The sequence below is a fragment of the Caenorhabditis elegans genome, chromosome IV, assembly GCF_000002985.6.
Source record: "Caenorhabditis elegans chromosome IV".
Lineage (NCBI taxonomy): Eukaryota > Metazoa > Nematoda > Chromadorea > Rhabditida > Rhabditidae > Caenorhabditis > Caenorhabditis elegans.
In genome coordinates, this window is record NC_003282.8 from 16,811,442 (window position 1) to 16,837,665 (window position 26,224).

A 26,224-nucleotide genomic window follows, 5' to 3' on the forward strand; every position below is an offset into this window, starting at 1 on the left:
AATTATAATTCTGAAATGTCTATAAATAATGAAATATTCGACAGAACGAAAAGTGATCAAAATTTGTTTTCAATTAGAATGTGAGAAGTTTGAAACGGCAATTTTTTAAAAGTTTTTTTTATATTCATTTGGTTTCAAAATTAAAATGTGCTATAACAAGTATGCTAAGTAAAAAAGAGTTAAAAAAATTTTAGAAAAAAATACACAGAAACGTAATAGTAGCAGTTCAATATATGAAGTTTGCATCACACAGGTCTATCGTTATCAGGTATGTTTTTTTTAAATATAAATTTTCTATTTAAGAGAATAGAGAATTTATATTTTAACATTCTCTAATTGATAATGAAATTTCAAATTTGGTTCGAAATATTTGAATACAAAAAAAGGGTGTGGTGGAAAATTTTTCAAAACCAAAAAAAAAAACATTATTGTTTTCAGTTTTTGATTTAAAAATAACTTTTTATCATAAATTATTCAAGAATTGATAGCGCTTGCCAAAATTTATTACTTTTTAAGAGTTTTTGAGAGTTTTCTTCCGTTTTACTTCTAACGAAGAAAAAATACATAACGAATAAAATGTCTTCCTGTGACTAGAAACTAGAAACAATAAAATTGAAACAGCAATTTTTTGATGAGAAAATGTTTCAACTTTATGGCCTGAGTGAACTCAAAAATGATATTCTGTTTACACTCTCAATTATAATTCATTATTTTTGCATATCATTCCTACTTTGTGCCCGAACAATATTTCTAGATTTTTCTAAAATGTTAATTTTCAGCAGTGGGAAGCAGAAAAATCTAATTGTTTTCTTATTTTGATTTTGCTAAAGTATGCGGATGACGTCATTTTCAGTGTACTTTGGGCAAAATTGAGTCCCGTCACAAAACTTTGGGTTATGTAGTTTGCGGGACAAAATTCAATTACTTATATTCTGGGAAAATTCGCTCTACGTCAACATAAGCAAAGTTGGAAAAAATGAATTCAAATTGAATAGTTTGTGAAACAGCAATATTTTTTAGAAAATTTTTCTGTGGAAGACCGAAATAAATTTTGTAGTTTTAGTTGTTTCCGTCAATTTTTTAGTTATTCTGTTAAAAATGAGAGGAAACATTTTTTGATGGAATATTTAACAGCATTTATCTATTTCTTAAATAATAATTTTTAAATGAAAAATTCAATTTTAAATATAGTTTAGAGTAGGACTGTTATGACCAACGGCAAATTGGAAAATAAATTCTGATTTTATTATACGACCTCATATTATTCAGATTCACTTTTAGGGCTTTTATTTCCTGTAAGTGGAACGCCGGAATCGGCTTCCATATTTTTGAGGGCTTTTGAAGGTGGGGGCTTAAAATTTTTATGCTGAGTAAGTAATTAAATAAGGAGCAAAACTAAGCGAAGGTGAAACAGTAATTGGAAATTTGGAATTTTGAAAAAAATGTTTACATGCCTGATATTAATTTGCCAGTTCACATTTCCTTTTCAAAAAACAAAAAATTTAATATAATATTTCACGATTATTGTAAATTTGTTGCAGCCTTCTCACCGCAGTATGTAGTAATATGGGGATGGATAATCAGTAGGAACAGTACTTAAAATATTGAACGGCTTGATTGTAACATCACAGCAATTATCCCTGTTTGAATCCCCGTTAAATACCAACAAATCAATGTCTTCAAATTCCCCCGGAAAAGTGGGCGGAGCAAATTGCTGATTGGTCTTGGAGTTCCCATTTTGGTGAGTATTCAAAAAGAGAGATATTGGTTACATTACGCTTCATCCACGTTACCCCAGACTTTAAATAAATAAATCGACTATTTCATTGCGGTTATATAAGTTCCACGTTTTGACGACAAATGCTTAACCCTTCATACATTGAAACAAAACAAATTTGCAATTGTATCATTTATTAACCAGTTAATTCAAATATTGTATTGAATATAAATATGATGCTGATTAACCATTCCATCTCCATGAAACCACTCTCGAAAGTACTCATCATCTTCATTATTTGGTGTATTAATCCATTTCACAGTAATCCGATCATTTTTAGTGTTTTCAGTTGTATAATTAAATGGAGCAAATGTGATATTAAAGAACATATTTTGTGTTTTCTTCAGAATACCACACGGTGGATAAATGGAGAATCGTTTCATATTGAGTGTTCTGATATTATAAGCAATTGTTCTATCTGATAAATTGATAACTTTCACTTGATAAGTATGCATACTGTCAAATGGAGCATTGAATATTATCTTTTTTGCTGGTTCAGTAATGACGGCTCCCGGTGGAACTGATTGGTATTCAGGAATTGTGTTACGTTTGATTGGGGGAAAATGTGGAGCAGATAAACTGTCACTGTTTGTAGTGGAGAATAAATCATGAAAGTCTGAAACAGTGAAATAAAATTTTCAGATGGAAATGTTGAAAACTAACCGAAAAGTAGAAGACGTAGGCAAATGCTCAGAAAATTGTTCATTGTTTGATGTATTGAACCGAAAAATAAATTTTTGTGTAAGGTTTAGAGAATCTTTGAAACGATAAAAAAAAAGTTCACGTCGAATAAAAATATTAATATTGTAGGCAGCTGGGTCTTTACACGAAAAACAATTGGGAATTGTAGAAACTCAGCAAATTGTAAATCATGTTTCACGATTATTGTAAATTAACTTTATACTCTTCGCTATTATTACGATTTGTCCATTTTTTGGCTTATAATATGGATTATTGTAGAAAATTAATTTATATTTTCTGTAAATTCTGAAAAATCCCAAATTTTTCAATTTTCGTTGCGTTTCCCACGAGTCAGGTTTCAGCAGGAATATTTGGAGTACGAATATTACCAATTCTTCAATTTCTAAAATTTAATTGTAAATTTAATGCGACTATTGAATTCAGTCTGTTCAAATAAACAAGTTGAAACAGTAGAATATCTATGCATTTTTAAAAATTATATGAGAGTAAGCAAATTAATGAAATCTTCATACAAAAACCTGCTGTTTCATCATTAATTTAAAGTAAATTGAGAAACGAAACAAGTAATCAATCCGAATGTTTTTGGAAACATTGTGAAACGTTTAATTAATAAAATCTTTGTACAAAGGCTTAAACTTAGGCGGGGCTTGAGGAGGAGGCAAAAAAGTGCGACATTCCCGAAAACTCCTAAAAATACAGAAAAAACATTTTTTTAAAAATAGGAAAAATGGGACATTCCTAAGTTGAGTAAAATATCCCATAAAAAACGGCCGAAAAAAGTCAAAAAAAATTTTTGAAAATGGTGTGAAGGCAAGAGCAGCGAGCAAAATTATTACTGCACAAGAGAGGACTTTGAAACAGTAAATTTCGTTTGTTTTTTTTTAATGCAATTAAAGTTTCTGTTTGTTTTCAGAAGAAAATTTAACATTATTGAAGGTACATTTGAAAATGAACTGAAAATTTAATTTAATTTTTGAAAAAAAATGTTTGAAAAAATTAAATTTTACTGTTTTAAACGTCTGTTTTCTCTTTTGAGTTAAAAATTTTATTTACTCCGTTCAGAGATTTTTGGATTTTCGTTGCGTTTCCCAGTAGTGAGGTTTCTGCAGGAATAAAAAGGTGCAGGTTCGAAAATATACCCTATAATATACCATAATAAAATATATTACGTGTTTATCCAGAGATGAGAAAAATCGCCGTTTCTGCAGCGCAAATGAACCCACGGGAAGAGACAAAACTATTGTAGTTTTTAACCAAGTTGTGTAGATTTACGAGCTATTGCGTCATCGTTGAATTTAATTTCGAGCAGCAATTTTTAATTTTCAGGCGTTTTTCTAATTTTTTTGTGTTTTCTTTCAAGATTTATTCAATAAATAATTAAATTTCAGTATAAAAACGTGTAGAACGCCTGAAAATTAAAAATTGCTGCTCAAAATTAAATTCAACGATGACGCAATAGCTCGTAAATCTACACAACTTGGTTAAAAACTACAGTAGTTTTGTCTCTTCCCGCGGGTTCATTTGCGCGGCAGATATGGCGATTTTTCTCATCTGTGGATAGACACGTATTATAGAAAAAATACGATCGCACAAAAATAAACAACGACGCAACGACACTCCGCTATTTTTAAGCCCCTCCCACGATTTCATTTGCACTGAAATGTGGCGGCCGCAGTGCAAATGAAATCGTGGGAGGGGCTTAAAAATAGCGGAGTGTCGTTGCGTCGTTGTTTATTTTTGTGCGATCGTATTTTTCTATAATAATAGCGCTGTCGAATTATCCGACACCATTGTGCCTTGCCTATGAAACAGTGGGTTCTTTTTTTATTTTAATTTGAAAATTGGAGTATCCTGAATAGTGGGATTTTTTTCTTAAAGTATTCCAAGCATTTCGAAAAAAAAAATACTACAAACGTCTCTCTAGATTTTATATGATTTTTTGAAAATTGAAAAAATCTCAGTTTTCCCCTAATTATACAGTGCATTTTTTTTCCCACTTCTACGACTTCAAAGGTGCGCGCATTTATACAAAATGGTCCCGTCATTGGTCTCACCACGCGCTCAACAAATCAATGGGATGCGCGTGGCGAGACCATTGCGCGAAAATGCGCGCGCCTTTAAAGTCGTAGAAGTTGGAAAAAAATACACTGTATTTGAATTACTGCCAACTGAAGATGCGTAAAAATGTAAAATATACTAATTTCAGGTTTGCCGTCGTCGAAACTCGAAATTTCACAGTTTTGCGCATTTTCAGTTAATTTTTTCTTTCATTTTCCGATAAAAAGACACAAAAAATAATGAAAATCAGTGAAATAATGAGAATAAATAAAATTAATTAATTAAAATAATGCAAGTGCGTTCTATCGAACAAATCCAATTGGCGGAAATGCAAATATAATTAGGTGAAAACTGAGATTTTTCCAATTTTCAAAAAATCATATAAAATTTAGAAAAATTTTTGAATTTTTTTATCATGATATTTGGTCATTGTGACTCCGAAGGCATGAAAAAAAAATTTCCAATTTATTTTGTTATACGTTTGCAGTATTTCTAGAAGAACTATCTATATTCAGGATCAGGGGTGTGCGGCAAATTTGCCGATTTGCCGAAAATTGCCGACTTGCCGAGCTCGGCAAATTTGCCGATTTGCCGAATTCGGCAAATTAAAAAAAACCAGCAATTGCCGATTTGCCGAGCACGGCAAATTTCAAAAAAGTAGATTTGCCGAATTTGCCGAGCTCGGCAAATTTCGAAATTTGCCGCACACGTCAAAAATTTTACAGTACAATTTTGACTAAAATTATTGATTTTTTCGCCAAAAATTTAGAAAAATGACACAAAATTGAGTTAGTTTTATGCTTAAGCAGACATACTACACGGAACTAATTCAGAAACCAGATGTGTGTAAAGAATTCGGTAGTTTTGGTGTTCCAAAAAACATCAAAAATTATCAAAATTTTCCGAGTTTGTTAAGCACGGCAAATTTGCCGAATTTGCCGTGCTCGGCAAATATTGAAAAAAAAGATTTGCCGAATTTGCCGAGCTCGGCAAATTTTGAAAAACCAGCAATTGCCGATTTGCCGAGCTCGGCAATTTTTTCCATTTGCCGCACACCCCTGTTCAGGATACTCTAGTTTTCAAATTAAAATAAAAATAAATCCACTGTTTCATTGTGTCCATATAGGCAAGGCACAATGGTGCCGGATAATTGTCGGATAACCACATTGGATAGAATATCCAGCAATATATTTTCAAAAAACCTGAACTGTTTTATTTCTGCAGAAACCTCACTACTGATAAACGCAACGAAAATCCAAAATCGCAAAAGACAAAACAGACATTTAAAACAGTAAAATTTAATTTTTTCAAAACATTCTACTAATTTTCCAAAACTCAGCACTGTTCCTACAGTAATCCAAGTTATTAGCCAAATAAGAGACCTATTAACCGAATTATGACCAAATGCAAAAAACTGGAAACTAACAAACTTTAATTGAATTTTAAAAAAACGAAATTTAATGTGTGATTTTATTTTTTATAGTTAGTGGTTTGCGGTAAAGGATGAATGGTTTTCTGAACAATGTGAAACAGTAAAACTCGAAATTTAATTTTTCCTTAAAACGTCAAAATAGGTAATTGGAAAATTGTTCTACTTCTCAAATGCAGGTTTCAAGAACGAGTCTTTCAACGAATATTTTCAAAAATTTCGGGTTACTGTATTGCGTTTTTACAAATAGTACGGAATTTCATAATTCCATTCTCTGATAAACCGTTCATAATATAATCAGATCCAAACCGATTTTAAATAGATTGCAAGTTTGAACAGACCCAAACAGAGGTGTTGTTTTTTCCCGAATGGTTGTAAAATAAAAAAAAGAGCGATATGCATTGCCTCTATACTTGGGAATGTCCTTAATAATCTCTTTGTTTCTATAGGTTATTTACAACCATATCAATAGAACATGTGAAGACGTACTCGGTGGTTGTAAAACCTGACAAAGAAAATAAGTTATGTCATCTAAATTCTGACTTTTGGGAATATACAGTGTCTTTCAATATACTATTAATTGTTGACAAATGAAGACAAATACACATTTCACAGTTTTATCAAACAAGTGGCACCTTCAACTCACTATCAATAAAAAAAACTATGAAACCAGCAAATTCCTACATTTATTTTCTCTTGAGATAAGTTTTTCTCTCTTAAAATTTTCTCAAAATTCTAGTTCTAAACACAATAATTTCCAGAACAAAATGAAATAATATTTTGGAGATAGTTACAGATAATTACAAATGCCCTGTATCATTTATGAAAATTGTTAAAAAGTATAATTTTTTCTGTTTCAAAATTATGTTTTTTCCCAGGTTATTTTTTTTAATATGATGATTTATTCTACAAGGACACATAAAAAATTTATATTAGCCGTACTCCAAATATTATAATAACTCATGGGACTAGCGGGCCCTGCTGGCCCGCCAGTTGTAGGGGGTGTAAGGCGAGTCCCCTTGCCGGGCGTAGGCTCTCGGCTTCGCCTCGAACCTGTTAGAGGGCTCGTGAAAATTTCAGTAGGTCAATGGGAGTCTTCTTAATTTTTGAGTTCGGTTTGACCAAAAACAGATGCACCCGATGAATCAGTTAAAGCTGAGTTTTGATTGATTGAAGTTTGAGGAGGCTTTATATTAGGGGAGACGTACCCATATTTTGTTTAAAATTGAGTATTTCTATTCGAATCCCGATTACTCACAAAAAAACAAAAAATTTGTCACTTGGTAGAATTGAACCAACTACCAAAATTTCTGCTGTCAAACGCACTAACCACTCGGCCATGTAGGATCTCGAGACACCTCAAACTGGGATGTAGGGAAGAAAATTTTCTGGAGGAAGTCGTCTTTCGATTCCGCTTTCTTCAAATATGACTATTTGGGGAAAGACGTTCGAAAACCGTTTATCACTGATAAGCCAGCGGAAAACCTAATTTTTGAAAATTTTATTACAGGATTGTACTCATTATTGAATTCCCGAAAAGGAGACGTACAGTTGAGGGTTATATCTTGTACACAGACAGATGTATAGAAGAAAACAAGTTTTGCCCTGAAAATTAATAAAAATAATAACTCTTGGCAGAGCATTGCTAACGCGACGAAACTTCATCTTCCATTAGATAAAATCAAAAACTATGAATTAAAAATACATTCCGCAAAACTTTAGTGGATAAAATGTTCAGGGGACTCAGGAAACCACTCCCCCAGTACTAAATTTTTGAATTATTTTTTTCTTGAAAAATTTTCCCACTGAACTTTTTACAAATTTTATATGTCTCGATGCGTCTTGATAAGACCTACACGTCAATTTTTAGAAAACTAAGAAAACTTGAAAACTGACCGAGTTATGATTGAAAAAGTAGATTCGCAAAGATGAGAAAGTGTGCAAAATTTTGCACTTATTCGTCTTGCTCGGCCGACTCATAGAACTTTTTCCAATTCTGAGTTAAAAATCGTGTTCAGCGTACTTTTTTACTTGGGGTAAGCAAAAAAAATATCAAAAAAGATAAAGTAGAACTTGAGATAAAGACGAAAAACGGCTTTTTACGAAAAAAAATTTTTTTGACAAAATGTCACTTTTTGGACTTTTGTTTTATCACAACTTTTTGCCTTTTGCACTTATGAACTCAAACTTTTTTTCAAAAAATCAGTCTCTCTGAGTAGTATCTTGCACAGAAATTTGGAACAAAACCGAGCAAAACCCGAATTTTAATTCAATTAAAACATGGTTTTTCGGGGGGTAAGAAGAGCAAAAAAATTTTTTTTCAAACTGGGGAAAGCCGCCCTGGGCTCAATTTTGCTCCGAACTTAGTGCCGTTTTCTGCTCCACCGTGGGGCAAAATATTTCTAGTAGGATTTCAAATATTAGAGCATGAAGTCACGCGGCCTTGGAGTTATTAATGAAAACGAAGTGGGACATTTTTTCGCAAGCCAAAAAAAACGCGAAAAAACGCGAAAAAGGGGCGGAGTCACCACACTCGGCATTTATTAGAGGCTGCTTGGCAGAAAAACAACGAAAATCCAAATATCTGGGATTTTTCAGAATTCTCAGTATTTACAGAAAATATAAATTTTCTTTCCAATATTTAATCTTTATCACTACAGTAATCCAGATTATAAGTCAAACCACTATATATCTCCAATAATAGTGAAGAGTTTACCGTTTATTTACAACAATCGTAAAACATGATTTACTTTTTTTCAATTTTTTAAATGTGTTTTCAATGATTTCGAAAAATACTGCGACTAATGAATCCGGTCTGTTCAAATGAACAAGTTGAAACAGTAGAATATTTATGCATTTTCAAAAATTATGAGATTAAGCAAATGAAACATTTATACAAAAACCTGCTGTTTCATCATCATTTTATAGTGAATTGAGAAACTAAACAAGTAATTAATCTGAATGTCGTGATGATTTATGAAGAAAGACATTTCTATTGAGAACAAATTGTGAACCAGTATTTTTCAACTAGACGTAACAAAAAGTTTTTAAAGCTCTGAGAATTTATAATTTTTCATAGGTTTGCAAGCATTTGTACCTTTTTGGAGGAAGTTTGAATCGTAATTTTTTTTTATTTTGTGGATTTTCTGAATTTTAGAACACTTTTTTCCGCTCATATTCTGGATTACTGTAGGAAAAGTGCTAAATTTTCGGGAATTTATAAAAATTTTTGAAAGTCTGAAAATCCCAGATATTTGGAGTTTTATTGTCTTTCCTACAGGTTTCAGTAGAAATCTCTGGAGTACAAATATTTCTGGAATTGAATACTCCAAACCGGTCATTTCAAATAAACAAGTTGAAAAAGTACAACATTTTTGAAATTTCATAATTTATTTGAGACCCTCATAAATGAAAAGAGGTTTCAACATCAATTATGGGAATTAGGCTAACAATCGTTATAAAATAAAATTCAAATAAGTATTGGAAAACTGAAAAAACGTACAGGTTCTAAAATATTTTGCTGTTTCATGCATCAGTTTTGAATTTGGGTTTATTTATTTGAACAGTCGTTGAATACTTTGATTGATTTGATTTATTAGTTTAACTTGATAATACAATTCAACAGTACAAAATTTCATTCTTACAGTTAAAAACTATTGAAGAAATTCTGTGGAAGTCGTTTTTTTATAGAAAACTTTAATTTTATCAAGGTTTTTGAAATTCTGAACTATTTTTCAAATAAAATTTGTATTTCCATTTAAAAAAAATAAACATTTTTAAATTATTTTTTTTTCAGATTATTTTATTCCATTTCAGTGCAATTTAGTGCATCTGAGCTTAAAAATATCTGGAAAAAATTGTTTTATTCACTCAATGAATATTTAAATTATTAGAAAAAAAGCCAATATCAAAGGCTGTAAATAAATTGTTACATTTATGAAAAGTTAGAAACAGTGATTTTTTTTTAATTTTTGTAAAATGCGATTTCTACTTGACGTTAAATGTGAAATGGATAAAGATATTAGTTGGAATGCATGTAGTAGGCCTGGCCGTTGTCCGGTGCCCGGAAAACTATTTCCAGGGCGCAATAGTTCCTTATGCCTTCTGCCATGAATTTTCCAAACCGGTGGAGTCATTTGTTCCATCTCCTATCAGCTTCTTTCGAAATTTGTGTTAATTGTTTCGCAAATACTTGATAGGTAGGCAAGCATGTTGTCTACCTACATGTAGGCCTAACGACTCCGAATTTTTCCAGACTTTCTAATGATCTACAACCGCCTGTTTCGGAGGGGCTAAACTCCAAACCAAAAGCGTCTACTAATAATTTCAGGCAGCAAACTATCTTGACATCACTGAACTTTTAATTGTATGTTGCAAAGCTACGGCCAACCAAATCAATAAACTGTCCTCATGCAAAATCCGAGTCAATTTCAATATTAAAGACGACTTCACAGCGAGGCTCTTCGAATAGAAAATGGCTGGACCAAGGATTAAATTAATTTTCTAACACGCATTTCTGAACAAAACACTGAAGTGCAACTTTATCTCGTAAATTAAAGATAAATATGAAACCGACGACGAATAAATGAATTTTGAAAACTTCATAATACCATTAGAAAATAGTTCAGGAATTGAAGTCGATGGTGTAAATGTAAGGAAAATGTATGGGCAAAGCTGATTTTCCAAAATTTTCCAAAATTTATTTATAATAAACACCAGCCGTGGCATACTCAAAATTTAAATCAAATTCTAACCTTTCTCTGCATATGGAACGCTTTTTTCATAGTTTTCCGGAAGTTTTCGAACAACATAAAAATGATATAACTAGGTTTTCAGCAGTTACAACTTAAAAATCTTAAAGATTCCTGGAACAATTTCTAACTTTCTTGAACGTATTGAACTATATTAAACTCTTTCAGATCCATTCATTAAATTTTTGGCAAACGTTTTTTTACATTTAAAAGTGTCTGGAAATTATAACAATTTTTGAACTTTTAAAGAAAATTTTTAAAAAGAAATTAATTGAAGATAACAACTTTTACAATTTTGAAATAAAATTTTTATGATTTTTTTGAAACAAATTTTTTTTTCAGAAAGTTTGTTTCAACTTTTTTGAACATTAGATACCTTTTCTGCTTCAAATTATAATATTATTCAACGCTTATTTGATAGAATTTTTTCATAAACTTTAATTGCCACATTCAATGAATATGTTTTTCAGTCTTTAGGGATCCATCAAAATGACGTGTCACGTTTTCAAAAATTTGCAGAAATAAGTTATTCAATTTAAATTATTTAATGAATTCATTAAAATCTTCACGCCAAATTTTTATAAATCAAACACGCGGGCACGCTGGAAATCGTATCTTTCCACGTGTTACAAACATCCTACAAATATTAAATTTCAATCAATACACAATTTTTCCAACTGATATCAACTTGCTCATTTGATCAAAAAACAATGAAATTTCAATGGATTGGCGTATTAGTTTTCATCGGGATTGTTAACTGTTTAATTTCAAGTCAAAAGCTAACTGTGAAAGAAAATGAAGAACGGTTGAAATCATGTGGAAACACTTTTCTACGTAAGTTTTTGAATATTTTCCATCAAAAGTTACAATTTTTCAGCTATACCTTCAATCAATCAAACTGGAAAAGGCTTTGGCTTCTTTAATGACAAAACTTATACATACAACTCCAAGTCTGGATGGTTACTTCTTGCCGGTCACAAAAATCGTTCAACACGTGTGTATGCAACTGCATTTCCAATATCCGAATATCACATTCTAATTTCATCTCGAGTTATGTTAACTGCTGAACACAAGTGGATAATGAATGGAAAACCCTTTGATAAAAACAACTGCTCAGGTGGAAGGTAACATAAAAATCATATTTTAATTATGGTATTTCAATTTCTAAGACATTTGGATGTTCCTCGTGATGTTCTAGACAATATTTTATTCTGGTATGGTAAAAAACCCAAAAAGGCAGATATTTCGAAGGTTAGTTTATATTAACGTTTTCTGTGATCACATTAATAAGTCTATATCGGAAACATCAACCGTCTCAGGCCCGAATGTTCTTCGCTTGTGACAATCAAGATTTGAAAGCTTACCCTGTGTTAATCGAGCTCAACAAGACATCTAAGCGTCCCTGGGCATTCAATGGAGTACCTTGTTTGGCTGATGGTGGGTTATACAGATTTTGAAATATTTCATAAACATTTTCAGAAACTACTAGTTCAAAACTCGGAGATGTAGTTCATTTTTATGGATATTCTGACTATGACTTGCTGCATCATAAACTTTTGGTAAGACATAGATTTTATTAGATACAATTTTAAATTTCTTCAATTTCAGATAAAGGCTGTAAAAGATGGAGGGATATGCACGGAGACGTACTATACAGAGGAAGTTGGTGGTCCATTGGTACAGAATGTATCAGGAAAGGCTACAGTAATTGGACTCAAGGCTCCAGGTGACTTTGAGCATTTTTGAGCATTCTATTTGTCAATATTATTTTTCTTTAGGTTCGAGGGAAAATTGTGAACTCTTCTACGATCTTTCGAAGCTTCAAAAGGAAATTTGTGATTATTCTGGAGTATGTGGATATGAGAAACCAACTCTTACAACGGAGCCCACGCCAGTCACTACTGAAAAATCTACAGTTTCAACAACCATTTCTACTTCACTCGAAACGACTATAATGCAGGCTTCGTCAGCTTCGCCAACTTCGATCAAGCCATCTACGACGACAGAACCATCGCCTTTGCAAGCTTCAAGCAAGCCAGCTACAGAACCATTGCTTCGACCTGAATCGACTAGACGAGCCTCATCATCAGCTTCAAGCAAGCCTGAAGTCCAGACAACAATCCCAACAGAAATCCGAACTTCTTCTTTGCCAACGCCGTTCCTGAAAACGTCTACAACAGTCACTACGACAACTCCTGAACCTGCAACTGTTGATTATGGAGATGATCATGACATGATTGGACTGGATGATGAGTATGGTGATGAGAGCAATAAAGGAGTAGGAAAAATAGATCGAATTGTTGGATTTTTTGTGTTATTGCTGGTGATCGAATAAATGATTATTGATTCAAGAAACAACCTTGTTATAGCCCACAGCACAAAGATTATCAGGATTATAAGATATTTGAAAATTTTTATCTTTTAGTGTCTGCTTTTTTCAATTCTGTCAAAAACCCAAAATTTTTGTGCCACCTTTTTTTGGCAAAACTAGTGCTTTTGGAATTTGAATTCGACACAAAAACCCCTCTAGAACGGCTAAAATTTAATTTCCAGATTCAAAAATGTACCCATAATATTAAAAGAAAATTTCCTATCGAATCCTATAAAAATTCTGTCAAAAATCCAATTTTTTTGTAATTTCGGCAAGGTCCTGTAAAAAATCTGTAAAAAAATTAATCGGATACAAAATCCCCTCTAGCGCGCCTAAAATCGAATTTCTAGATCAATAAATGTACCCATTTTGGCAAGGCGAAAATACAAAAAAAAAATTCAGAAAATCTGTAACTACACTTTTATTCTGATACATCGTAAATGAAATAAATTTGTTAATCAGTAATCAGTTAATCTGATTGGGAAGTTGCTTTAAAAGTTGGTGGAAATCGAAATAAAATAAGGTACAACAACGAAATTCAAAAAAAAATCCACTTTTTCAACTTGTTCAAATAAACTGACCGCTTTGAAGTCATCAGTTTTTTCTTAATTTTTAATTGCCCTGAGGATGACCCACAAGTGAATTTATTGTTTAATCAAAGTTAATCAAAACAATAAAAAAGTCGGGACCCTCACGAGTCCGACAAAGAGAGGAAAGAAATATACCGGCATTGAGAGAAGAAAGGGAAAAGTAAAGACTTTTTGGGAAATTAGAGATCATAGAATTAATTATAACCGACAAACAAAATTATTCAAAACCGCGTTATGGAGGAATCAATAACTTTAACAAATTCACGGGGAGAAAGGAAATGGGGAGTATTATGAAAAATAGCATTCCAGACGGGGACAGTTGAGGTGAAAAAATCAGTAATTTTTGGTTTAGCACATATAATAATCATAGGCCTTCTTTTAGACTCTGTAATTCTGATAAGATCGTTTAGATTTGGGAAGTAAGAGGTACCGCTTATGAATTTATAAAGAAGTAGAAGCTTTGCCTTAAGCCTTCGATGACGAATCGAGTAGATATTAAGAATTAGAAGACGGTTTTCATAAGAAGTAAATGAGATATTGCATCTTTGTAATACTTGTCGAGAGAATGATCTAAGAGGTTTTTCAAGATGAGCAGAGAGTTTAGAGTTAGGAGAGGGAGAGATCTTCTAACAAATAAAATTAAAGAACCAGTAATATGTATTCGTTCTCCAAAGATTCCTACTGAAACCAAAAAAAAATTCGATAAATAATTTTGTAGTATGTTTCAGAATGTTATTATATAGGCTATACAAATTTGGAAGACAGTCAGTTGGTTAATAAAGATAGATCTAAACTGTGAAAACTCATATTTTTTGACATTTTTCCGTAAAAAAACTTGATAAAAAAAACTCAAATTGACCTAAAAATCGATAATTTCATATTATAATTACGTGAAATTATCGACTTTTCAGCCCATCTTGAATTTTTTCACACGGCGCACATGTTGGTAGAAAGGAACGCGGTAGGTAAACAGACATGTACACCTGGAGACCTGCTCATGCCTGCCTATGCGCCTGCCTTCCTGCATGATGTATCTCGCAGCGTCTGATAACCTCCGAAACTCAGTAACACATTTAGTTGTGTACTATTACCCGGGAATCGATCGTCTATTTTTGAGCTTTTAAAAATAACTGGACACCGTTTTTTTTTTATTGCTGAAAATATTTCAAATCTCCCAACCGTCAACTCTCGTTTCAATTAGCATTTATTCAAAAACTAGCATCGAAACGAAAACACCAAGAATAAGATCCATTCTATGTGCTCTATTATTGCTCTCCGTAATTTCATCATCCTCATCGACCAGTCCAATCATGTCATGATCATCTCCATAATCAACAGTTGCAGGATCGGGAGTTGTCGTGGTGACAGTAGTCGTAGTGACTGTTGTAGAAGTCTTCAAACTCGACGTTCGTAGAGATGGAGTTTGGATTTCTGTTGGGATTGTTGTCTGGACTTCAGGCTTGCTCGAAGCTGATGATGAGGCTGTTCTAGCTGATTCAGGCTGAAGCAATGGTTCTGTAGCTGGCTTGCTTGAAGCTTGCAAAGGCGATGGTTCTGTCGTTGTGGCTGGCTTGCTCGAAATTGGCGAAGCTGACGAAGCCTGCATTATAGTCGTTTCGAGTGAAGTAGAAATGGTTGTTGAAACTGTAGATCTTTCAGTAGTGACTGGCGTGGGCTCCGTTGTAAGAATTGGGTTCTCATGTCCACATACTCCAGAATAATCACAAATTTCCTTTTGAAGCTTCGAAAGATCGTAGAAGAGTTCACAATTTTCCCTCGAAGCTAAAGAAAAATACAATTGATAAATAGCTCAAAAATGCTCAAAAAAGTCACCTGGAGCCTTGAGTCCAATCACTGTAGCTTTTCCTGATACATTCAGTATCAATGGACCACCAGCTTTCTCTGTTTTGTATGTATCCGTGCATATCCTTTCATCTTTTACAGCGGTTATCTGCAAATCAAGCAAGTGAATCTTCAAAAAATCTGTTTTTATCTTACCGAAAGTTTGCGATGTTGCATACTTTCGCCAGTATATCCATAAGAATGAACTACATCTCCGAGTTTTGAACTAGTAGTTTCTGAAAGTGTTCATGAAATATTTCAAAATCTGTATAACCCACCATCAGCCAAACAAGGTACTCCATTGAATGCCCAGGGACGCTTAGATGTCTTGTTGAGCTCGATTAACACAGGGTAAGCTTTCAAATCTTGATTGTCACAAGCGAAGAACATTCGGGCCTGAGACGGTTGATGTTTCCGATATAGACTTATTAATGTGATCACAGAAAACGTTAATATAAACTAACCTTCGAAATATCTGCCTTTTTGGGTTTTTTACCATACCAGAATAAAATATTGTCTAGAACATCACGAGGAACATCCAAATGTCTTAGAAATTGAAATACCATAATTAAAATATGATTTTTATGTTACCTTCCACCTGAGCAGTTGTTTTTATCAAAGGGTTTTCCATTCATTATCCACTTGTGTTCAGCAGTTAACATAACTCGAGATGAAATTAGAATGTGATATTCGGATATTGGAAATGCAGTTGCATACACACGTGTTGAACGATTTTTGTGACCGGCAAGAAGTAACCATCCAGACTTGGAGTTGTATGTATAAGTTTTGTCATTAAAGAAGCCAAAGCCTTTTCCAGTTTGATTGATTGAAGGTATAGCTGAAAAATTGTAACTTTTGATGGAAAATATTCAAAAACTTACGTAGAAAAGTGTTTCCACATGATTTCAACCGTTCTTCATTTTCTTTTACAGTTAGCTTTTGACTTGAAATTAAACAGTTAACAATCCCGATGAAAACTAATACGCCAATCCATTGAAATTTCATTGTTTTTTGATCAAATGAGCAAGTTGATATCAGTTGGAAAAATTGTGTATTGATTGAAAATTAATATTTGGAGAATGTTTGTAACACGTGGTAAGACACGATTTCCAGCGTACCAGCGTGTTTGATTTTGAAAAATTAAACGTGGAGGTTTTAATAAATTTTTTAATTTTAATTTTTAATTTTAATTACTTATTATTTTTGCAATTTTTCGACAACGTGAAAAGTTCCTTTGAAGGCTGGAAATTGAAGTTTTAGAAGAATTACGCTTGTAAATTAGCTTTTTAATCAAAATACAAAAATACACTGAAAAAATTGAAAATCGGTGATAAATAAGGAAAAATAACAATAAATAAAAATAAAAACGTGCAAGCGCGCTCCAACGAACGAGTTCAGTTGGCGGAAATTCAAATAAGAATTAGGCAAAACTGAGATTTTTCCAATTTTCAAAAAATCATATAAAATCTAGAAAATTTTTTTGAATTTTTTTATCATGATATTCGGTCACTGTGGTACCATAGGCATGTTTTAAAGCAATTTCTTCACTGGCGCTACTCCACTTTTAATATAAACTTCTATTCCTGAAGTTTTCCTTATGTTTTTATGAATTTTACTAACTTTCAAGTATTCGTCGTCGGTTTCATATTTATCTTTCTTACTGTTTTATGATGCAAAAATAGCTGCTGCAGAGAAAATATGTGAAAAGGAGAGATTTAGGTGCTATCGCAACAAGGCAAAACGGTAGGTATTCTCATTATCTAATGGTTTATTAATATCATACTTTTATTAACTATTCGCGTACAAAAATTAATTTATAACGATGTATCGTCAATAATGCACAGATTTAATTTAGTCAATAATATTATTTCGAATATAAGTTGGCTTATGGATCGAATCAAACATTAAAATTCAATTCAAAAAGCAATGAATATCGTTTTATTTCTGCTTTGACATAAATTATAATCAATATCATGTTTCACAATCATGTAATAAAAATCATTCAAATGCAATTTTCAGTTCATTCAGCTCACCATCAGCTCTAATCACAAAATAAAAAGATAAAAAGAATAAACTTAATTTCTAGCTTATTTATTAAAATTTGGTTAAAATAACAATGTAATAGGATTTATAAAAAATATTTTTGTTCAAGCAATAGCATATCAATTTTAGAAACTTTCAAAATTGCAGAAATCATTCTGTTAAAAAAAATTGCATTTAGTTGCACTTTTCAAAGAAAAATCACAGTTTCAAAGTTCTTTTTTCAGTTTGAGGAAAGCATTTTATTCACTAAGTACCTAAAGGACAAAGCGATATCCTTAAATCTACATACATCTCCTATTAACTTACTCATCTCACACCAAGTTGAGTAATGCTGGTTTGCAGTGAGACAGGCCGGGAACTCGGTGATGTTAGCGTTCTAAAATGAAATATTTGAATAGAATTGAAGAGCTAAAGTAAGTTTCATTTGAAAAAAAATTTTTGAAAACAAATACTGTTTCAGTGTGTTTATTTGGCAAACTAAATTTTTTCTGCTTCAGTTGTATCATGTTTTTTCTCGTACTTTATTTCCCTTATCAAAATAAGTATGCGTCTACTAGCTTCTGATCGAGTTACCCACCGATATCCTCACGGACTGGGTCTGCGATGTTGCCTAAAATTGAGCCGTACATCAAACTCGCTCAATAATCAGCTAGGCGCGAATGAGCCTCTTTTGAAGGATTGTACAGCTTTAGATTACTATCGAGTGTCCCTTGGACGACTGTGCTTTTTTCAGTGAAAAATAATTGCAGTTCTATTTACTTGTAGCTTTAGTTTAACATTCTGAAACAGTGTTTTTTACCGAAATATATGAACTTACTGGTGTCTTAGACTTTCAAACTTTCATGCTTACATCTCCCACTGAACTTACCCAACTGCAGTGAGGCAGGCCGGGAACTCGGTGTTGTTAGTGTTCAAAAATCAAATATTTGAATTGAATTGAAGTGCTCAGTTTTCAGTAAAACTGCGAAAATAATTTAAAGAAAATTTTTTTTGAAAAAATACTGTTTCAGTGTGTTTATTTGGGAAACTAAATTTTGTGAATTTTAGTGCATCTCTGCCTGTTTTTTCATACTCTATCTTTGTTTTCAAAATGGGAATCTGCAAATTGTTCCAAAATGTTTTATTCGACGTGACCCTTTTAACCGTTTCAAAGATTCCCTAAACCTTACACAAAACTTTATTTTTCGGTTCAAACATCAAATAATGAACAACTTTCTGAGCATTTGCCTACGTCTTTTACTTTTCGGTTAGTTTTCTGCATTTTCATCTGAAAAATTTTATTCCACTATTTCAGACTTTCATGATTTATTCTCCACTAAAAACAATGACAGTGCCTTTCTCGTCTCTCTTACCAAACGTAACACAATTCCTGAATACCAATCAGTTCCACCGGGAGCCGTCATTACTGAACCAGCAAAAAAGATAATATTCAATGCTCCATTTGACAGTATGCATACTTATCAAGTGAAAGTTATCAATTTATCAAATAGAACAATTGCTTATAATATCAGAACACTCAATATGAAACGATTCTCCATTTATCCACCGTGTGGAATTCTGAAGAAAACACAAAATATGTTCTTTAATATCACATTTGCTCCATTTAATTATACAACTGAAAACACTAAAAATGATCGGATTACTGTGAAATGGATTAATACACCAAATAATGAAGATGATGAGTACTTTCGAGAGTGGTTTCATGGAGATGGAATGGTTAATCAGCATCATATTTATATTCAGTACAATATTTGAATTTACTGGTTAATGAAGAATATGGTTGTTTTTTTGTTGTTGAAGTATTATGGAATTATCCGACCACTACACCTTACAGGAATAGAGTTTTAAATATTCCAAACATTCTGAAATTCAAAAATACTACAAACGCATAACAAAATAAATTGATAAATGATGAACAATTCAATTTTTTTCATTTTGGCTTTAAAATAGCAAAGTCGGTTTCAGATTGTTATCAAATAAACGATCTAAAAAGGAAAGATACTGGTTGTACATTACCCACCAATTTTTTGGGAAATGAGTTAAAAACTATCTGCAATCAGGAAGTGCTCACTAGGAATTTATAATTTCGAACTCTGTTTTAACTAACCCGTGATTAATGAAATAGCAAAATATTTTCAAACCTGTAGTTTTCACATTTTCCAACTTCTCATAAATGATGCCGGAATTAAATTTGTGAGGATCTCAAATAAATTTTTTAAAATTTTCTACTGTTTCAACGTGTTTATTGAAACTAATCGGTTCTGAGTACCCTGATCAGGTTCAATCCTTTAACATTTTGTGCAAAAATGTATTTGTACGCTACTGTGGAACTCATATTTTAGTATGTAGTGACATAAAATAACCTATTGAAACATACATTTTCTGTCAAATGAAAAATTTAATTTTTTTTTAAACAATGCAATTTTACTCTAAAATGTTCTATGCAGTTGTGCCAAAATCAGTATTTGAAATATCAATATATAAATATCTTTTGAATTTGACTCTTGAACTTTTGAACTCGTACGTTCATATTTCTCTTCCAAAATGTTTTTGCATACATTTTCATTCTGAACAAGAGAGGCAAGAGTAGTCCCCCAGCATTATTTATTGTTGGTAACCTCAGAAACGTCAAGTAGAACGAGTTTCCACATGTATATTCATACATACACAAAAATCTCTTTTTTTTCCAGTTTACAAACACGGAGTGATGTTGTGGATTTTTCTGCTCTACTTTATACCCGCGTATGTAAGTAAAAAGTAAACGGTGTGTAACTAACAAATAACGAAAATAAATGTTCAGAATGCATCTGTCAAAATGATAACCCATCATAGAGCACTTATGACGTGTAATTCCACAGAATATTCAATAACTGAGACATGGCGGGATTGTATTGAATTGTGTGCTCACAATGATTCCTGTGTGGTGTGTTGCCAAATTTAGCAAGATAAAATGTGTATGTACCATTTAATATTTTAGATTGCTCAAACAAATCTGACAGTGCCAAAAGAATGTCAATGGTGCAGTATTCAAAATCTTATGTATATTCAGAAAAGGTTCAGTGCAAATAATAATATGATAATCGCGTTAAAAGTGAGGACAGTTAGGTTATAATAAATTGAAAATGTTCTTCCAGACGGACACAATAAACGAGATAACTGAAAGTGTATGTACTCCTTTTGAACAAGGAATTGTTAATGGAAATTTCAACAATACCTCCAATTTGACGCAGTATAAATATTCAGCGCAACCTTCTGAGGATGGAAATTTTCTACATTTTTCCTACAGTGGTGCGCACGCAAAAATCTAATTTTTTACTCTATATGCTCCTTTTTTAGCTATAAAAAGTTGTCCTTCTGAATGGGAGCCCTTTGACAGAATCCGTGGCGGTTGGTGTATTAAAGTTTTTAGACAAGGTGGTAGTCATGATGATGCACATAGAGCTTGTAAAGAATATAATGCCGTTTTGACTAGACTGGAAACACCTAAGGAAATGGAGTATGTTTGGAGTGAGTCTATATCTTTGTTCCGGTGGCATTATTGTATTTTAGACACTGCTTATTCCGTAGAAGCTATATTTCAAAAACCTTCGTGGGAAGTATATCTAGAAACTGTATGGATAGATGGTGTTAGAAAAAATGAATGTCAAGTTCCTAACTGGAAATCAATAGAGGGTTGTGATGGTTTGGACGGATTTGAATTTGAGGATAAATTTATATCGAAGAAAGGAGGATACACTTGGTCGGACAAAAATCCAGACAGGTTGGATAATGTCCAGGATTGTCTTGTGTTGTGGATCAATCCAAACGATAAAGAAGTGGACGATGATGCGTATGTTTCACCCATTTGTAAAAAACTATAAGCGATGAAGTAATGATTTCAGATGTGGATCAAACGCAAAAATCAAAGGATTTGCTTGTGGGAAAGAAGCTGGATAACTTTGAGTTTATGTTCAGCTGTGTGATTGAGAATAATTCATTCTGCATAAAGCTCTATCTGTTGATTTTTGTAGAAGTTGGCATCTAGCTAAAGCTCTTTTATAAAATCTTTGAACCTAATTTTAAAAAACCTTACGCCAAAATTTAAAAACGCAAAAACAATTAACAAACTACTGTGCATTTGCTAACGTGTTCTAGTTTTCGGTCAATTTTCTGCATTACTAGAGCAATTTTTTCACTGTTTCAGACTGTTATGATTTTTTTTTCATTCTCCACTACAATACATTATGAGAAGTTATCGTGTTTTTTACATCAGAGTAAAGTAGAAATATCCTCCGCCAAAGCGCGCAACCTATATAGACTCAATGATACAGTAGATTCATGTGTATTTTAATTTACTTAAGTTAGGGGGGATTTTTAAGGGCATTTTTGCTGAAAAATATTACGAACGCATGCAGTTCATTTTTCAATGTTCTAACAATAGTTTCGCCATTATCAGTATTTTAAGTATCACTGTAACAATAAATTGGAATCAAACTTTTTCAGAGAAGGTTCTGTTCTATTTTAAAATTCCACTGTTTCGAGCAACTTATGATAAAAATTTTTTAATAATAATACAGTTCCAGTCCACGTATGGTATTTCAATTGTTCTCCGTAAAAATTTAGGAAAAATGAATAAATTCAGATATAAATTCGAATACACAAATCCTTATTAAATATTCATATATCAGAGTTTCATTGTTGAAAATTAAAAAAAAAAATTTACTGTTTCATAGTTTTTGTTTGAAGTTTGGGAAAAAAATGTATTCGTTACATTGAACTTTTTCGAAAAACCAAAAGGAATTTCCAGATTTTCAGTATATCTTGCCAAAATTAAAAGTTTTCCAAAAAAAACTATATCAACAGAATTTTCAAACAAATTCATGAACAAATCAGAGCAGACTAACTTAAACAAAATAACCCAGACTCAAAACTCATAATTTTTTCAACTGTTTCACTTTTTTTAAATATTATTTGATTGAACAGTAAACGAAACTTGCAAATAAATAAAATCCTCAGCCGCTGAAATAAACTGAATTTTTTCATTCAAAATTGGCTAAAAAAACTGTAAAACTGTAATGTTTTTTGTTCCAATATCTGTCCAACTGAAAATGCAGAAACTTTGAACATATACGACAATATTGAAACAGCATAAAGTTTACTTTTTTTTAACTATCGTAAATGCCAAGTATTTTCAAATCGAGATTGTGACTTGTGTCTTGTAAATTTTTTCCATTAGAATCATATGCTAATTATCTCGAAAAGATTCACTGATATTCTAACAACATTTACTTATTATTTTAATTTGATATGGATTGACTATATCGATTTTTGTGGTATTCATTCACGCTACTTCAAGCTTAGATCAAAAATTGAAAAAAAAAATCGGATCAATAAATGTGAAGTCTGTTTCAGAATGTTATTATATAGGCTTTACAAATTTGGTAGCCATTCCTTGGGAAATTTATCGTCTTCTAAAATAATTAAAGGAAATATTACGTTGAGACCATTTTAAATTGATGGAAGACGAAGAAAAAAGTACACTGTACTGTTGCACGAAAAGTTGAATGTTTGAAGCTGCTGAGCCAGTCGGTATATCTTTTTTACACTCGTCAGAATGGATTTCTTTATGGCGCACTGAGCTTAAAAACAAAATAAAATTTAAAAAATCCCTTTCGTGAAATTTGAGAAAACTCTGACACTCTGTAAGATTTTGAAAATTCAAAACGTTCTAAAATCTCCTGGGTACTTCGAGAAAATATTGTTATCTTATAGAACTATCTGAAAAAAAAATTTCTGAAATTGAATTGTTCCAAGTTTTTCATACAATTTGAAGAACATATAGAACATTTTATGATGCTAAAAAGTCCAGGTTTTGAAAAATATTGTTTCAGTATGTCTTTTTGAAAATATGAATCTTGTGTACTTCAGTCACATAGGTGTTTCTTTTTTTTTAAATAGAAGCTATCTGCAAACGTTCAAAATTTTTTATTCGACGTGAACTTTTTTTAACCTGTTCAAAGATTCCCTAAACCTTACACAAAAATTTATTTTTCGATTCAATAATCAAATAATGAACAATTTTCTGAGCATTCGCCTACGTCTTCTACTTTTCGGTTAGTTTTCAACATTTTCATCTGAAACATTTTATTTCACTGTTTCAGACTTTCATGATTTATTCTCCATTACAAATAGTGACAGTTTTCCTTCACCCATCCTGACCCAATCAAACGTAACACAATCCCTGAATACCAAGCAGTTCCACCGGGCCTTCTAATTACTGACTTGAAAAATCTACAGAGAAATATATAGACACAATGAAACAGTGGATTCAAATGTATTTTTAATTAAGAATCAGAGTATCCTGAATAGGGAATTAGTATGCAGTGTGTTGAGAGGTGGCAAAAACAACCAATTGAAACATTTTTTCAAATCGGAAATTTAGAACTGTTACTCTAAAATGCTCTGTGCAGTTCCAATTTGTCCCCATAATGATAACTGAATTTTTTTTTTCTGTAGAAGTTCAGAAAAAATGAATAAATTCAGATTTACGTGCGCTTTCATCACGAATCCTTATTTCATATTTCGGGGCTTTATTGCTGAAAGTTAAAAAAATTACTGTTTCAAAATTTCAATTTGATGTTTGGGGAAATCATTCATTCACTGATCATAACGTTTTGATTTCATCTGAATTTTTATATGTTTCAGAAATGTCATTTCCTCGAAAACCCAATTTCTCTAACAATCTTAGTATTGTGAGAAGGGTGCAACAAATTTACAATAATCGTGAAACATTATATTAATGTTTCTTTATTTTTTGAAATAATGTTTATCAAACGATATGTGAACTGACAATTGAATTTTAGACAAAAAAAAACATTTATTCCAAAATTTTAAAAATTACTGTTTCACCTTCTCCTTGTTTGATAAGTTAAAAATAAATATTGTTGCTGTCTTCCTTCTCAAATTTTACCAGATTTATCTTTTCACGAAAAAGTTTTCTGATAGTTACTACTGTTATATTTAATTTTAATTTCGATAAATGTTGTTACTAACCGTTACTGGCTTTTACATTGAATTTTTGACATTTCCCTTTATGTTCTAAACACGAAAATACTGTCTAAAAACATTTTCTCCTTTAAGTGAAACTTGCAATAAATTTGAAAATTAATTATCGTGACGAAACCTGTTTTTATATTTTGAGCAAAACTTATAATTCATACAAAAAAATGCCAGAAAAATGAAAAATCCCTGTTTTAGATCAAACATTAAAAACTATTATTAATAAGAAAAGTCGAAAATAGCTTCCATGAAGGCGCCAAAACGCCTGCCTCGCGACGCGCCTCCTGTATAGTGCAGAACCCGGAAAGTGTCGGCTGCAGTGAAATTACCATCTTTCGCACGTCAAAAATGTCTGAGAAATTGAAAAAAATATGTAGATTCATTTGCATTTGCTCGGGAATTCAAAAATAATTCAGCTTTTTCGAAAACAATTATATTTAAAACTTAAATGTGAAACCGCAAATTTTTTAAAACTTTATCCAGCACCCCAGCCTACCGGAACTTGATGAAAAAACGGCAGCAACAAGTGGAAAATAACGTGGACATATTAATTTCAGTAAACTGACCTGAAATTTTGTTTTTTTTTGTGAAGAAAGCCTCTTCAAAAATTAAAAAAAAACCGATTTGGCTTCCAAAAATTATACTAATAATAAATATTTGGCTACACCACTTATTCGATTTTTCACTTTTTTGATTTTTAAAATGGAAATAGCCGGAGTTTGCAGAGCTCAAGCTTTCCTATTTACCAAAAACATAAATTTGCATACCAACAAGTTAAATTGAAAAAGTCTCCTGTTTCAATAAAATTATATTACTTTCCAAGAACTTAAACCTGTAATTTCTAGAATTGTTTTGGAGAATATAATTCAATTTTTCAATATTCAATTACTCTAAAATATTTCATCCATAGTTATACACTTTTAGAAACAGAAAAAATAAAATATTTTGGGAACATTCAAACAAAATGTGTTTTCCAGATTCTTTTTTAAAAAATGGAGCGTATATTTGAAGAGTGAGAAAATTTTTTTAAAAAAAGGTCACTTTCAGTTTGTCCTGCGGAACAAAATAATTGTACAGTAATCCAGTAGACCGAAAAAATGCTTGCAAGCATTCAGAGATGCAGAAGCCGAAGGAAAATGTGCGAGTAAATACTCTAAATTGTCATAATTTAATGTTTATTAAATGAGAGTTAATTGGAATAAAGTTGATTGAGTTAACATTCAACCTTTGGACTTTCTTCCCAATTGATCCGCTAACTGATTTGCTAGCGTGTTCCACCAGCCTCAAGACTGTTCAGTCTGAAAATCTTTTACCCTTTTCAATTTTATTCCAACATTCAAGACAGCAATTTTAAAAAGGAAATTGTTTTATGGAAAGAGCTTGCCCAGATAAATTAGTATTCTTCTTCTTTGACCTAGTTTGCAAATTAAAAAAAACTGTTTCACATTTGTCATAAGTTGTATGGGTTTATTTCGAAAACAGTTAAAAAAAGTTAAAGTAGTTTTCGTATGTGACTTGTCTAAAAAATAAGAACCAGTGGTTAAAAAAGTGTGGATTGAAAATTAAAAACTCTGTAACAATTTTATTTAGTAAATGTTAAAATCTCTATTTTTTTAAATCTCT

The 26,224-nt window shown here is 31.8% G+C and overlaps 5 protein-coding genes and 84 non-coding genes across 89 annotated transcripts; 56 read left to right on the forward strand and 33 right to left on the reverse strand.

Annotated features, from left to right (window-relative positions):
* Positions 1-473: 473 nt before the first annotated feature.
* Positions 474-494, forward strand: 21ur-11464. Its single transcript, NR_067644.1, has one exon.
* 21ur-3277 lies at positions 475-495 on the forward strand. Its single transcript, NR_067645.1, has one exon.
* Positions 496-723: 228 nt separating this feature from the next.
* On the reverse strand, positions 724-744 carry 21ur-13135. Its single transcript, NR_067646.1, has one exon.
* Positions 745-940: 196 nt separating this feature from the next.
* 21ur-6126 lies at positions 941-961 on the reverse strand. The gene has a single exon (NR_067647.1).
* A 384-nt stretch (positions 962-1,345) lies between these two features.
* On the reverse strand, positions 1,346-1,366 carry 21ur-15636. Its single transcript, NR_067648.1, has one exon.
* A 189-nt stretch (positions 1,367-1,555) lies between these two features.
* 21ur-3106 lies at positions 1,556-1,576 on the forward strand. Its single transcript, NR_067649.1, has one exon.
* A 288-nt stretch (positions 1,577-1,864) lies between these two features.
* Positions 1,865-1,885, forward strand: 21ur-477. Its single transcript, NR_067650.1, has one exon.
* Positions 1,886-1,901: 16 nt separating this feature from the next.
* Positions 1,902-2,484, reverse strand: Y116A8A.2 (Major sperm protein). The gene is made up of 2 exons (NM_070591.4): positions 2,441-2,484; positions 1,902-2,393 (listed from the first exon to the last, which is right to left on the reverse strand). The coding sequence occupies exons 1-2, from the start codon at positions 2,481-2,483 to the stop codon at positions 1,927-1,929; spliced, it is 510 nt and encodes a 169-aa protein (NP_502992.1). The 5' UTR covers position 2,484; the 3' UTR covers positions 1,902-1,926.
* 21ur-9764 lies at positions 2,336-2,356 on the reverse strand. Its single transcript, NR_067651.1, has one exon.
* 21ur-13666 lies at positions 2,408-2,428 on the forward strand. Its single transcript, NR_067652.1, has one exon.
* 21ur-8132 lies at positions 2,479-2,499 on the reverse strand. Its single transcript, NR_067653.1, has one exon.
* Positions 2,500-2,691: 192 nt separating this feature from the next.
* 21ur-11191 lies at positions 2,692-2,712 on the forward strand. Its single transcript, NR_067654.1, has one exon.
* On the forward strand, positions 2,695-2,715 carry 21ur-3683. Its single transcript, NR_067655.1, has one exon.
* Positions 2,716-2,862: 147 nt separating this feature from the next.
* On the reverse strand, positions 2,863-2,883 carry 21ur-7522. Its single transcript, NR_067656.1, has one exon.
* Positions 2,884-3,046: 163 nt separating this feature from the next.
* On the forward strand, positions 3,047-3,067 carry 21ur-2912. Its single transcript, NR_067657.1, has one exon.
* Positions 3,068-3,274: 207 nt separating this feature from the next.
* 21ur-706 lies at positions 3,275-3,295 on the reverse strand. Its single transcript, NR_067658.1, has one exon.
* Positions 3,296-3,532: 237 nt separating this feature from the next.
* On the forward strand, positions 3,533-3,553 carry 21ur-4298. Its single transcript, NR_067659.1, has one exon.
* Positions 3,554-5,687: 2,134 nt separating this feature from the next.
* Positions 5,688-5,708, forward strand: 21ur-888. Its single transcript, NR_067660.1, has one exon.
* 21ur-9288 lies at positions 5,689-5,709 on the forward strand. The gene has a single exon (NR_067661.1).
* Positions 5,692-5,712, forward strand: 21ur-9971. Its single transcript, NR_067662.1, has one exon.
* A 51-nt stretch (positions 5,713-5,763) lies between these two features.
* Positions 5,764-5,784, reverse strand: 21ur-1616. The gene has a single exon (NR_067663.1).
* A 218-nt stretch (positions 5,785-6,002) lies between these two features.
* 21ur-4526 lies at positions 6,003-6,023 on the reverse strand. The gene has a single exon (NR_067664.1).
* An 837-nt stretch (positions 6,024-6,860) lies between these two features.
* On the forward strand, positions 6,861-6,881 carry 21ur-4150. The gene has a single exon (NR_067665.1).
* Positions 6,864-6,884, forward strand: 21ur-1887. The gene has a single exon (NR_067666.1).
* A 1,758-nt stretch (positions 6,885-8,642) lies between these two features.
* 21ur-4883 lies at positions 8,643-8,663 on the reverse strand. The gene has a single exon (NR_067667.1).
* Positions 8,646-8,666, reverse strand: 21ur-9173. Its single transcript, NR_067668.1, has one exon.
* A 74-nt stretch (positions 8,667-8,740) lies between these two features.
* On the reverse strand, positions 8,741-8,761 carry 21ur-6153. The gene has a single exon (NR_067669.1).
* A 157-nt stretch (positions 8,762-8,918) lies between these two features.
* 21ur-1088 lies at positions 8,919-8,939 on the forward strand. The gene has a single exon (NR_067670.1).
* A 324-nt stretch (positions 8,940-9,263) lies between these two features.
* 21ur-8235 lies at positions 9,264-9,284 on the reverse strand. Its single transcript, NR_067671.1, has one exon.
* On the reverse strand, positions 9,265-9,285 carry 21ur-775. The gene has a single exon (NR_067672.1).
* A 247-nt stretch (positions 9,286-9,532) lies between these two features.
* 21ur-6191 lies at positions 9,533-9,553 on the forward strand. Its single transcript, NR_067673.1, has one exon.
* Positions 9,534-9,554, forward strand: 21ur-13695. Its single transcript, NR_067674.1, has one exon.
* Positions 9,537-9,557, forward strand: 21ur-13278. The gene has a single exon (NR_067675.1).
* A 225-nt stretch (positions 9,558-9,782) lies between these two features.
* On the forward strand, positions 9,783-9,803 carry 21ur-2457. The gene has a single exon (NR_067676.1).
* A 49-nt stretch (positions 9,804-9,852) lies between these two features.
* 21ur-10744 lies at positions 9,853-9,873 on the reverse strand. The gene has a single exon (NR_067677.1).
* Positions 9,874-9,992: 119 nt separating this feature from the next.
* On the forward strand, positions 9,993-10,013 carry 21ur-12234. The gene has a single exon (NR_067678.1).
* Positions 10,014-10,470: 457 nt separating this feature from the next.
* 21ur-11333 lies at positions 10,471-10,491 on the reverse strand. The gene has a single exon (NR_067679.1).
* 21ur-917 lies at positions 10,474-10,494 on the reverse strand. The gene has a single exon (NR_067680.1).
* Positions 10,495-11,387: 893 nt separating this feature from the next.
* On the forward strand, positions 11,388-13,064 carry Y116A8A.4 (Peptidase S1 domain-containing protein). The gene is made up of 7 exons (NM_070592.2): positions 11,388-11,551; positions 11,595-11,841; positions 11,887-11,968; positions 12,037-12,154; positions 12,197-12,276; positions 12,326-12,443; positions 12,496-13,064. Exons 1-7 carry the CDS (start codon positions 11,428-11,430, stop codon positions 13,050-13,052), a joined length of 1,326 nt encoding a protein of 441 aa, NP_502993.1. The 5' UTR covers positions 11,388-11,427; the 3' UTR covers positions 13,053-13,064.
* Positions 13,065-14,443: 1,379 nt separating this feature from the next.
* Positions 14,444-14,464, forward strand: 21ur-4426. Its single transcript, NR_067681.1, has one exon.
* Positions 14,448-14,468, forward strand: 21ur-14182. The gene has a single exon (NR_067682.1).
* Positions 14,469-14,864: 396 nt separating this feature from the next.
* Positions 14,865-17,357, reverse strand: Y116A8A.6 (Peptidase S1 domain-containing protein). The gene is made up of 7 exons (NM_070593.7): positions 16,402-17,357; positions 16,112-16,358; positions 15,985-16,066; positions 15,799-15,916; positions 15,677-15,756; positions 15,512-15,629; positions 14,865-15,460 (listed from the first exon to the last, which is right to left on the reverse strand). The coding sequence occupies exons 1-7, from the start codon at positions 16,523-16,525 to the stop codon at positions 14,883-14,885; spliced, it is 1,347 nt and encodes a 448-aa protein (NP_502994.2). The 5' UTR covers positions 16,526-17,357; the 3' UTR covers positions 14,865-14,882.
* Positions 17,358-17,539: 182 nt separating this feature from the next.
* 21ur-1389 lies at positions 17,540-17,560 on the forward strand. Its single transcript, NR_067683.1, has one exon.
* Positions 17,561-17,810: 250 nt separating this feature from the next.
* 21ur-4586 lies at positions 17,811-17,831 on the forward strand. Its single transcript, NR_067684.1, has one exon.
* Positions 17,832-18,060: 229 nt separating this feature from the next.
* Positions 18,061-18,081, forward strand: 21ur-10037. The gene has a single exon (NR_067685.1).
* Positions 18,082-18,285: 204 nt separating this feature from the next.
* 21ur-12084 lies at positions 18,286-18,306 on the reverse strand. The gene has a single exon (NR_067686.1).
* Positions 18,307-18,610: 304 nt separating this feature from the next.
* On the forward strand, positions 18,611-18,631 carry 21ur-428. Its single transcript, NR_067687.1, has one exon.
* Positions 18,632-18,751: 120 nt separating this feature from the next.
* Positions 18,752-18,772, forward strand: 21ur-11468. Its single transcript, NR_067688.1, has one exon.
* Positions 18,755-19,349, forward strand: Y116A8A.7 (Major sperm protein). Its single transcript, NM_070594.2, has 2 exons — positions 18,755-18,809; positions 18,858-19,349. The coding sequence occupies exons 1-2, from the start codon at positions 18,767-18,769 to the stop codon at positions 19,316-19,318; spliced, it is 504 nt and encodes a 167-aa protein (NP_502995.1). The 5' UTR covers positions 18,755-18,766; the 3' UTR covers positions 19,319-19,349.
* 21ur-318 lies at positions 18,895-18,915 on the forward strand. The gene has a single exon (NR_067689.1).
* Positions 19,350-19,565: 216 nt separating the features above from the next.
* 21ur-2627 lies at positions 19,566-19,586 on the forward strand. The gene has a single exon (NR_067690.1).
* 21ur-12836 lies at positions 19,569-19,589 on the forward strand. The gene has a single exon (NR_067691.1).
* A 248-nt stretch (positions 19,590-19,837) lies between these two features.
* 21ur-11661 lies at positions 19,838-19,858 on the forward strand. Its single transcript, NR_067692.1, has one exon.
* Positions 19,859-19,871: 13 nt separating this feature from the next.
* 21ur-397 lies at positions 19,872-19,892 on the reverse strand. The gene has a single exon (NR_067693.1).
* On the reverse strand, positions 19,873-19,893 carry 21ur-4067. The gene has a single exon (NR_067694.1).
* A 331-nt stretch (positions 19,894-20,224) lies between these two features.
* clec-194 (C-type lectin domain-containing protein) lies at positions 20,225-21,564 on the forward strand. Its single transcript, NM_070595.5, has 7 exons — positions 20,225-20,309; positions 20,364-20,486; positions 20,541-20,654; positions 20,698-20,851; positions 20,900-21,070; positions 21,113-21,392; positions 21,445-21,564. The coding sequence occupies exons 1-7, from the start codon at positions 20,271-20,273 to the stop codon at positions 21,497-21,499; spliced, it is 936 nt and encodes a 311-aa protein (NP_502996.2). The 5' UTR covers positions 20,225-20,270; the 3' UTR covers positions 21,500-21,564.
* Positions 21,439-21,459, forward strand: 21ur-12764. Its single transcript, NR_067695.1, has one exon.
* On the forward strand, positions 21,440-21,460 carry 21ur-8531. Its single transcript, NR_067696.1, has one exon.
* A 221-nt stretch (positions 21,565-21,785) lies between the features above and the next one.
* 21ur-10437 lies at positions 21,786-21,806 on the forward strand. Its single transcript, NR_067697.1, has one exon.
* 21ur-5935 lies at positions 21,807-21,827 on the reverse strand. The gene has a single exon (NR_067698.1).
* On the reverse strand, positions 21,808-21,828 carry 21ur-7144. The gene has a single exon (NR_067699.1).
* Positions 21,829-22,119: 291 nt separating this feature from the next.
* 21ur-4761 lies at positions 22,120-22,140 on the forward strand. Its single transcript, NR_067700.1, has one exon.
* 21ur-12344 lies at positions 22,121-22,141 on the forward strand. Its single transcript, NR_067701.1, has one exon.
* 21ur-15066 lies at positions 22,126-22,146 on the forward strand. The gene has a single exon (NR_067702.1).
* A 164-nt stretch (positions 22,147-22,310) lies between these two features.
* Positions 22,311-22,331, forward strand: 21ur-44. Its single transcript, NR_067703.1, has one exon.
* Positions 22,332-22,535: 204 nt separating this feature from the next.
* On the forward strand, positions 22,536-22,556 carry 21ur-7744. The gene has a single exon (NR_067704.1).
* Positions 22,557-22,622: 66 nt separating this feature from the next.
* Positions 22,623-22,643, reverse strand: 21ur-6596. The gene has a single exon (NR_067705.1).
* On the reverse strand, positions 22,624-22,644 carry 21ur-551. The gene has a single exon (NR_067706.1).
* A 101-nt stretch (positions 22,645-22,745) lies between these two features.
* 21ur-3727 lies at positions 22,746-22,766 on the forward strand. Its single transcript, NR_067707.1, has one exon.
* Positions 22,767-22,990: 224 nt separating this feature from the next.
* On the forward strand, positions 22,991-23,011 carry 21ur-10592. The gene has a single exon (NR_067708.1).
* 21ur-641 lies at positions 22,992-23,012 on the forward strand. The gene has a single exon (NR_067709.1).
* A 382-nt stretch (positions 23,013-23,394) lies between these two features.
* Positions 23,395-23,415, forward strand: 21ur-15585. The gene has a single exon (NR_067710.1).
* 21ur-12250 lies at positions 23,397-23,417 on the forward strand. The gene has a single exon (NR_067711.1).
* A 53-nt stretch (positions 23,418-23,470) lies between these two features.
* 21ur-4933 lies at positions 23,471-23,491 on the forward strand. Its single transcript, NR_067712.1, has one exon.
* A 106-nt stretch (positions 23,492-23,597) lies between these two features.
* On the forward strand, positions 23,598-23,618 carry 21ur-14439. The gene has a single exon (NR_067713.1).
* A 122-nt stretch (positions 23,619-23,740) lies between these two features.
* On the forward strand, positions 23,741-23,761 carry 21ur-4808. Its single transcript, NR_067714.1, has one exon.
* Positions 23,762-23,795: 34 nt separating this feature from the next.
* 21ur-9126 lies at positions 23,796-23,816 on the reverse strand. Its single transcript, NR_067715.1, has one exon.
* On the reverse strand, positions 23,799-23,819 carry 21ur-51. The gene has a single exon (NR_067716.1).
* Positions 23,820-23,894: 75 nt separating this feature from the next.
* 21ur-10595 lies at positions 23,895-23,915 on the reverse strand. Its single transcript, NR_067717.1, has one exon.
* A 288-nt stretch (positions 23,916-24,203) lies between these two features.
* 21ur-4033 lies at positions 24,204-24,224 on the forward strand. Its single transcript, NR_067718.1, has one exon.
* 21ur-15087 lies at positions 24,207-24,227 on the forward strand. Its single transcript, NR_067719.1, has one exon.
* Positions 24,228-24,268: 41 nt separating this feature from the next.
* On the reverse strand, positions 24,269-24,289 carry 21ur-6085. Its single transcript, NR_067720.1, has one exon.
* 21ur-4632 lies at positions 24,285-24,305 on the forward strand. Its single transcript, NR_067721.1, has one exon.
* A 182-nt stretch (positions 24,306-24,487) lies between these two features.
* On the forward strand, positions 24,488-24,508 carry 21ur-128. The gene has a single exon (NR_067722.1).
* A 115-nt stretch (positions 24,509-24,623) lies between these two features.
* 21ur-7219 lies at positions 24,624-24,644 on the reverse strand. The gene has a single exon (NR_067723.1).
* A 16-nt stretch (positions 24,645-24,660) lies between these two features.
* 21ur-14632 lies at positions 24,661-24,681 on the reverse strand. The gene has a single exon (NR_067724.1).
* Positions 24,682-25,439: 758 nt separating this feature from the next.
* On the forward strand, positions 25,440-25,460 carry 21ur-6617. Its single transcript, NR_067725.1, has one exon.
* A 5-nt stretch (positions 25,461-25,465) lies between these two features.
* 21ur-8272 lies at positions 25,466-25,486 on the reverse strand. The gene has a single exon (NR_067726.1).
* A 597-nt stretch (positions 25,487-26,083) lies between these two features.
* On the forward strand, positions 26,084-26,104 carry 21ur-9441. Its single transcript, NR_067727.1, has one exon.
* The last annotated feature ends 120 nt before the right edge of the window (positions 26,105-26,224 follow it).

What these genes read in the sequence shown, in the direction of transcription:
- Y116A8A.2 (NM_070591.4), bottom strand. Translation starts at nt 2,483, where the DNA reads ATGAACAATTTTCTGAGCATTTGCCTACGTCTTCTACTTTTCG. An exon ending in CCTACGTCTTCTACTTTTCG is followed by an intron (nt 2,394 to 2,440) that starts GTTAGTTTTCAA and finishes TCACTGTTTCAG; the next exon opens with ACTTTCATGATTTATTCTCC.
- Y116A8A.4 (NM_070592.2), top strand. Translation starts at nt 11,428, where the DNA reads ATGAAATTTCAATGGATTGGCGTATTAGTTTTCATCGGGATTGTTAAC. An exon ending in AGTACCTTGTTTGGCTGATG is followed by an intron (nt 12,155 to 12,196) that starts GTGGGTTATACA and finishes AAACATTTTCAG; the next exon opens with AAACTACTAGTTCAAAACTC. An exon ending in TGCTGCATCATAAACTTTTG is followed by an intron (nt 12,277 to 12,325) that starts GTAAGACATAGA and finishes CTTCAATTTCAG; the next exon opens with ATAAAGGCTGTAAAAGATGG.
- Y116A8A.6 (NM_070593.7), bottom strand. Translation starts at nt 16,525, where the DNA reads ATGAAATTTCAATGGATTGGCGTATTAGTTTTCATCGGGATTGTTAAC. An exon ending in TGCAACATCGCAAACTTTCG is followed by an intron (nt 15,630 to 15,676) that starts GTAAGATAAAAA and finishes CTTGATTTGCAG; the next exon opens with ATAACCGCTGTAAAAGATGA. An exon ending in GATTGGACTCAAGGCTCCAG is followed by an intron (nt 15,461 to 15,511) that starts GTGACTTTTTTG and finishes ATTTTTCTTTAG; the next exon opens with CTTCGAGGGAAAATTGTGAA.
- Y116A8A.7 (NM_070594.2), top strand. Translation starts at nt 18,767, where the DNA reads ATGAACAACTTTCTGAGCATTTGCCTACGTCTTTTACTTTTCG. An exon ending in CCTACGTCTTTTACTTTTCG is followed by an intron (nt 18,810 to 18,857) that starts GTTAGTTTTCTG and finishes CCACTATTTCAG; the next exon opens with ACTTTCATGATTTATTCTCC.
- clec-194 (NM_070595.5), top strand. Translation starts at nt 20,271, where the DNA reads ATGTTGTGGATTTTTCTGCTCTACTTTATACCCGCGTAT. An exon ending in TCTACTTTATACCCGCGTAT is followed by an intron (nt 20,310 to 20,363) that starts GTAAGTAAAAAG and finishes ATAAATGTTCAG; the next exon opens with AATGCATCTGTCAAAATGAT. An exon ending in TCTACATTTTTCCTACAGTG is followed by an intron (nt 20,852 to 20,899) that starts GTGCGCACGCAA and finishes CTCCTTTTTTAG; the next exon opens with CTATAAAAAGTTGTCCTTCT.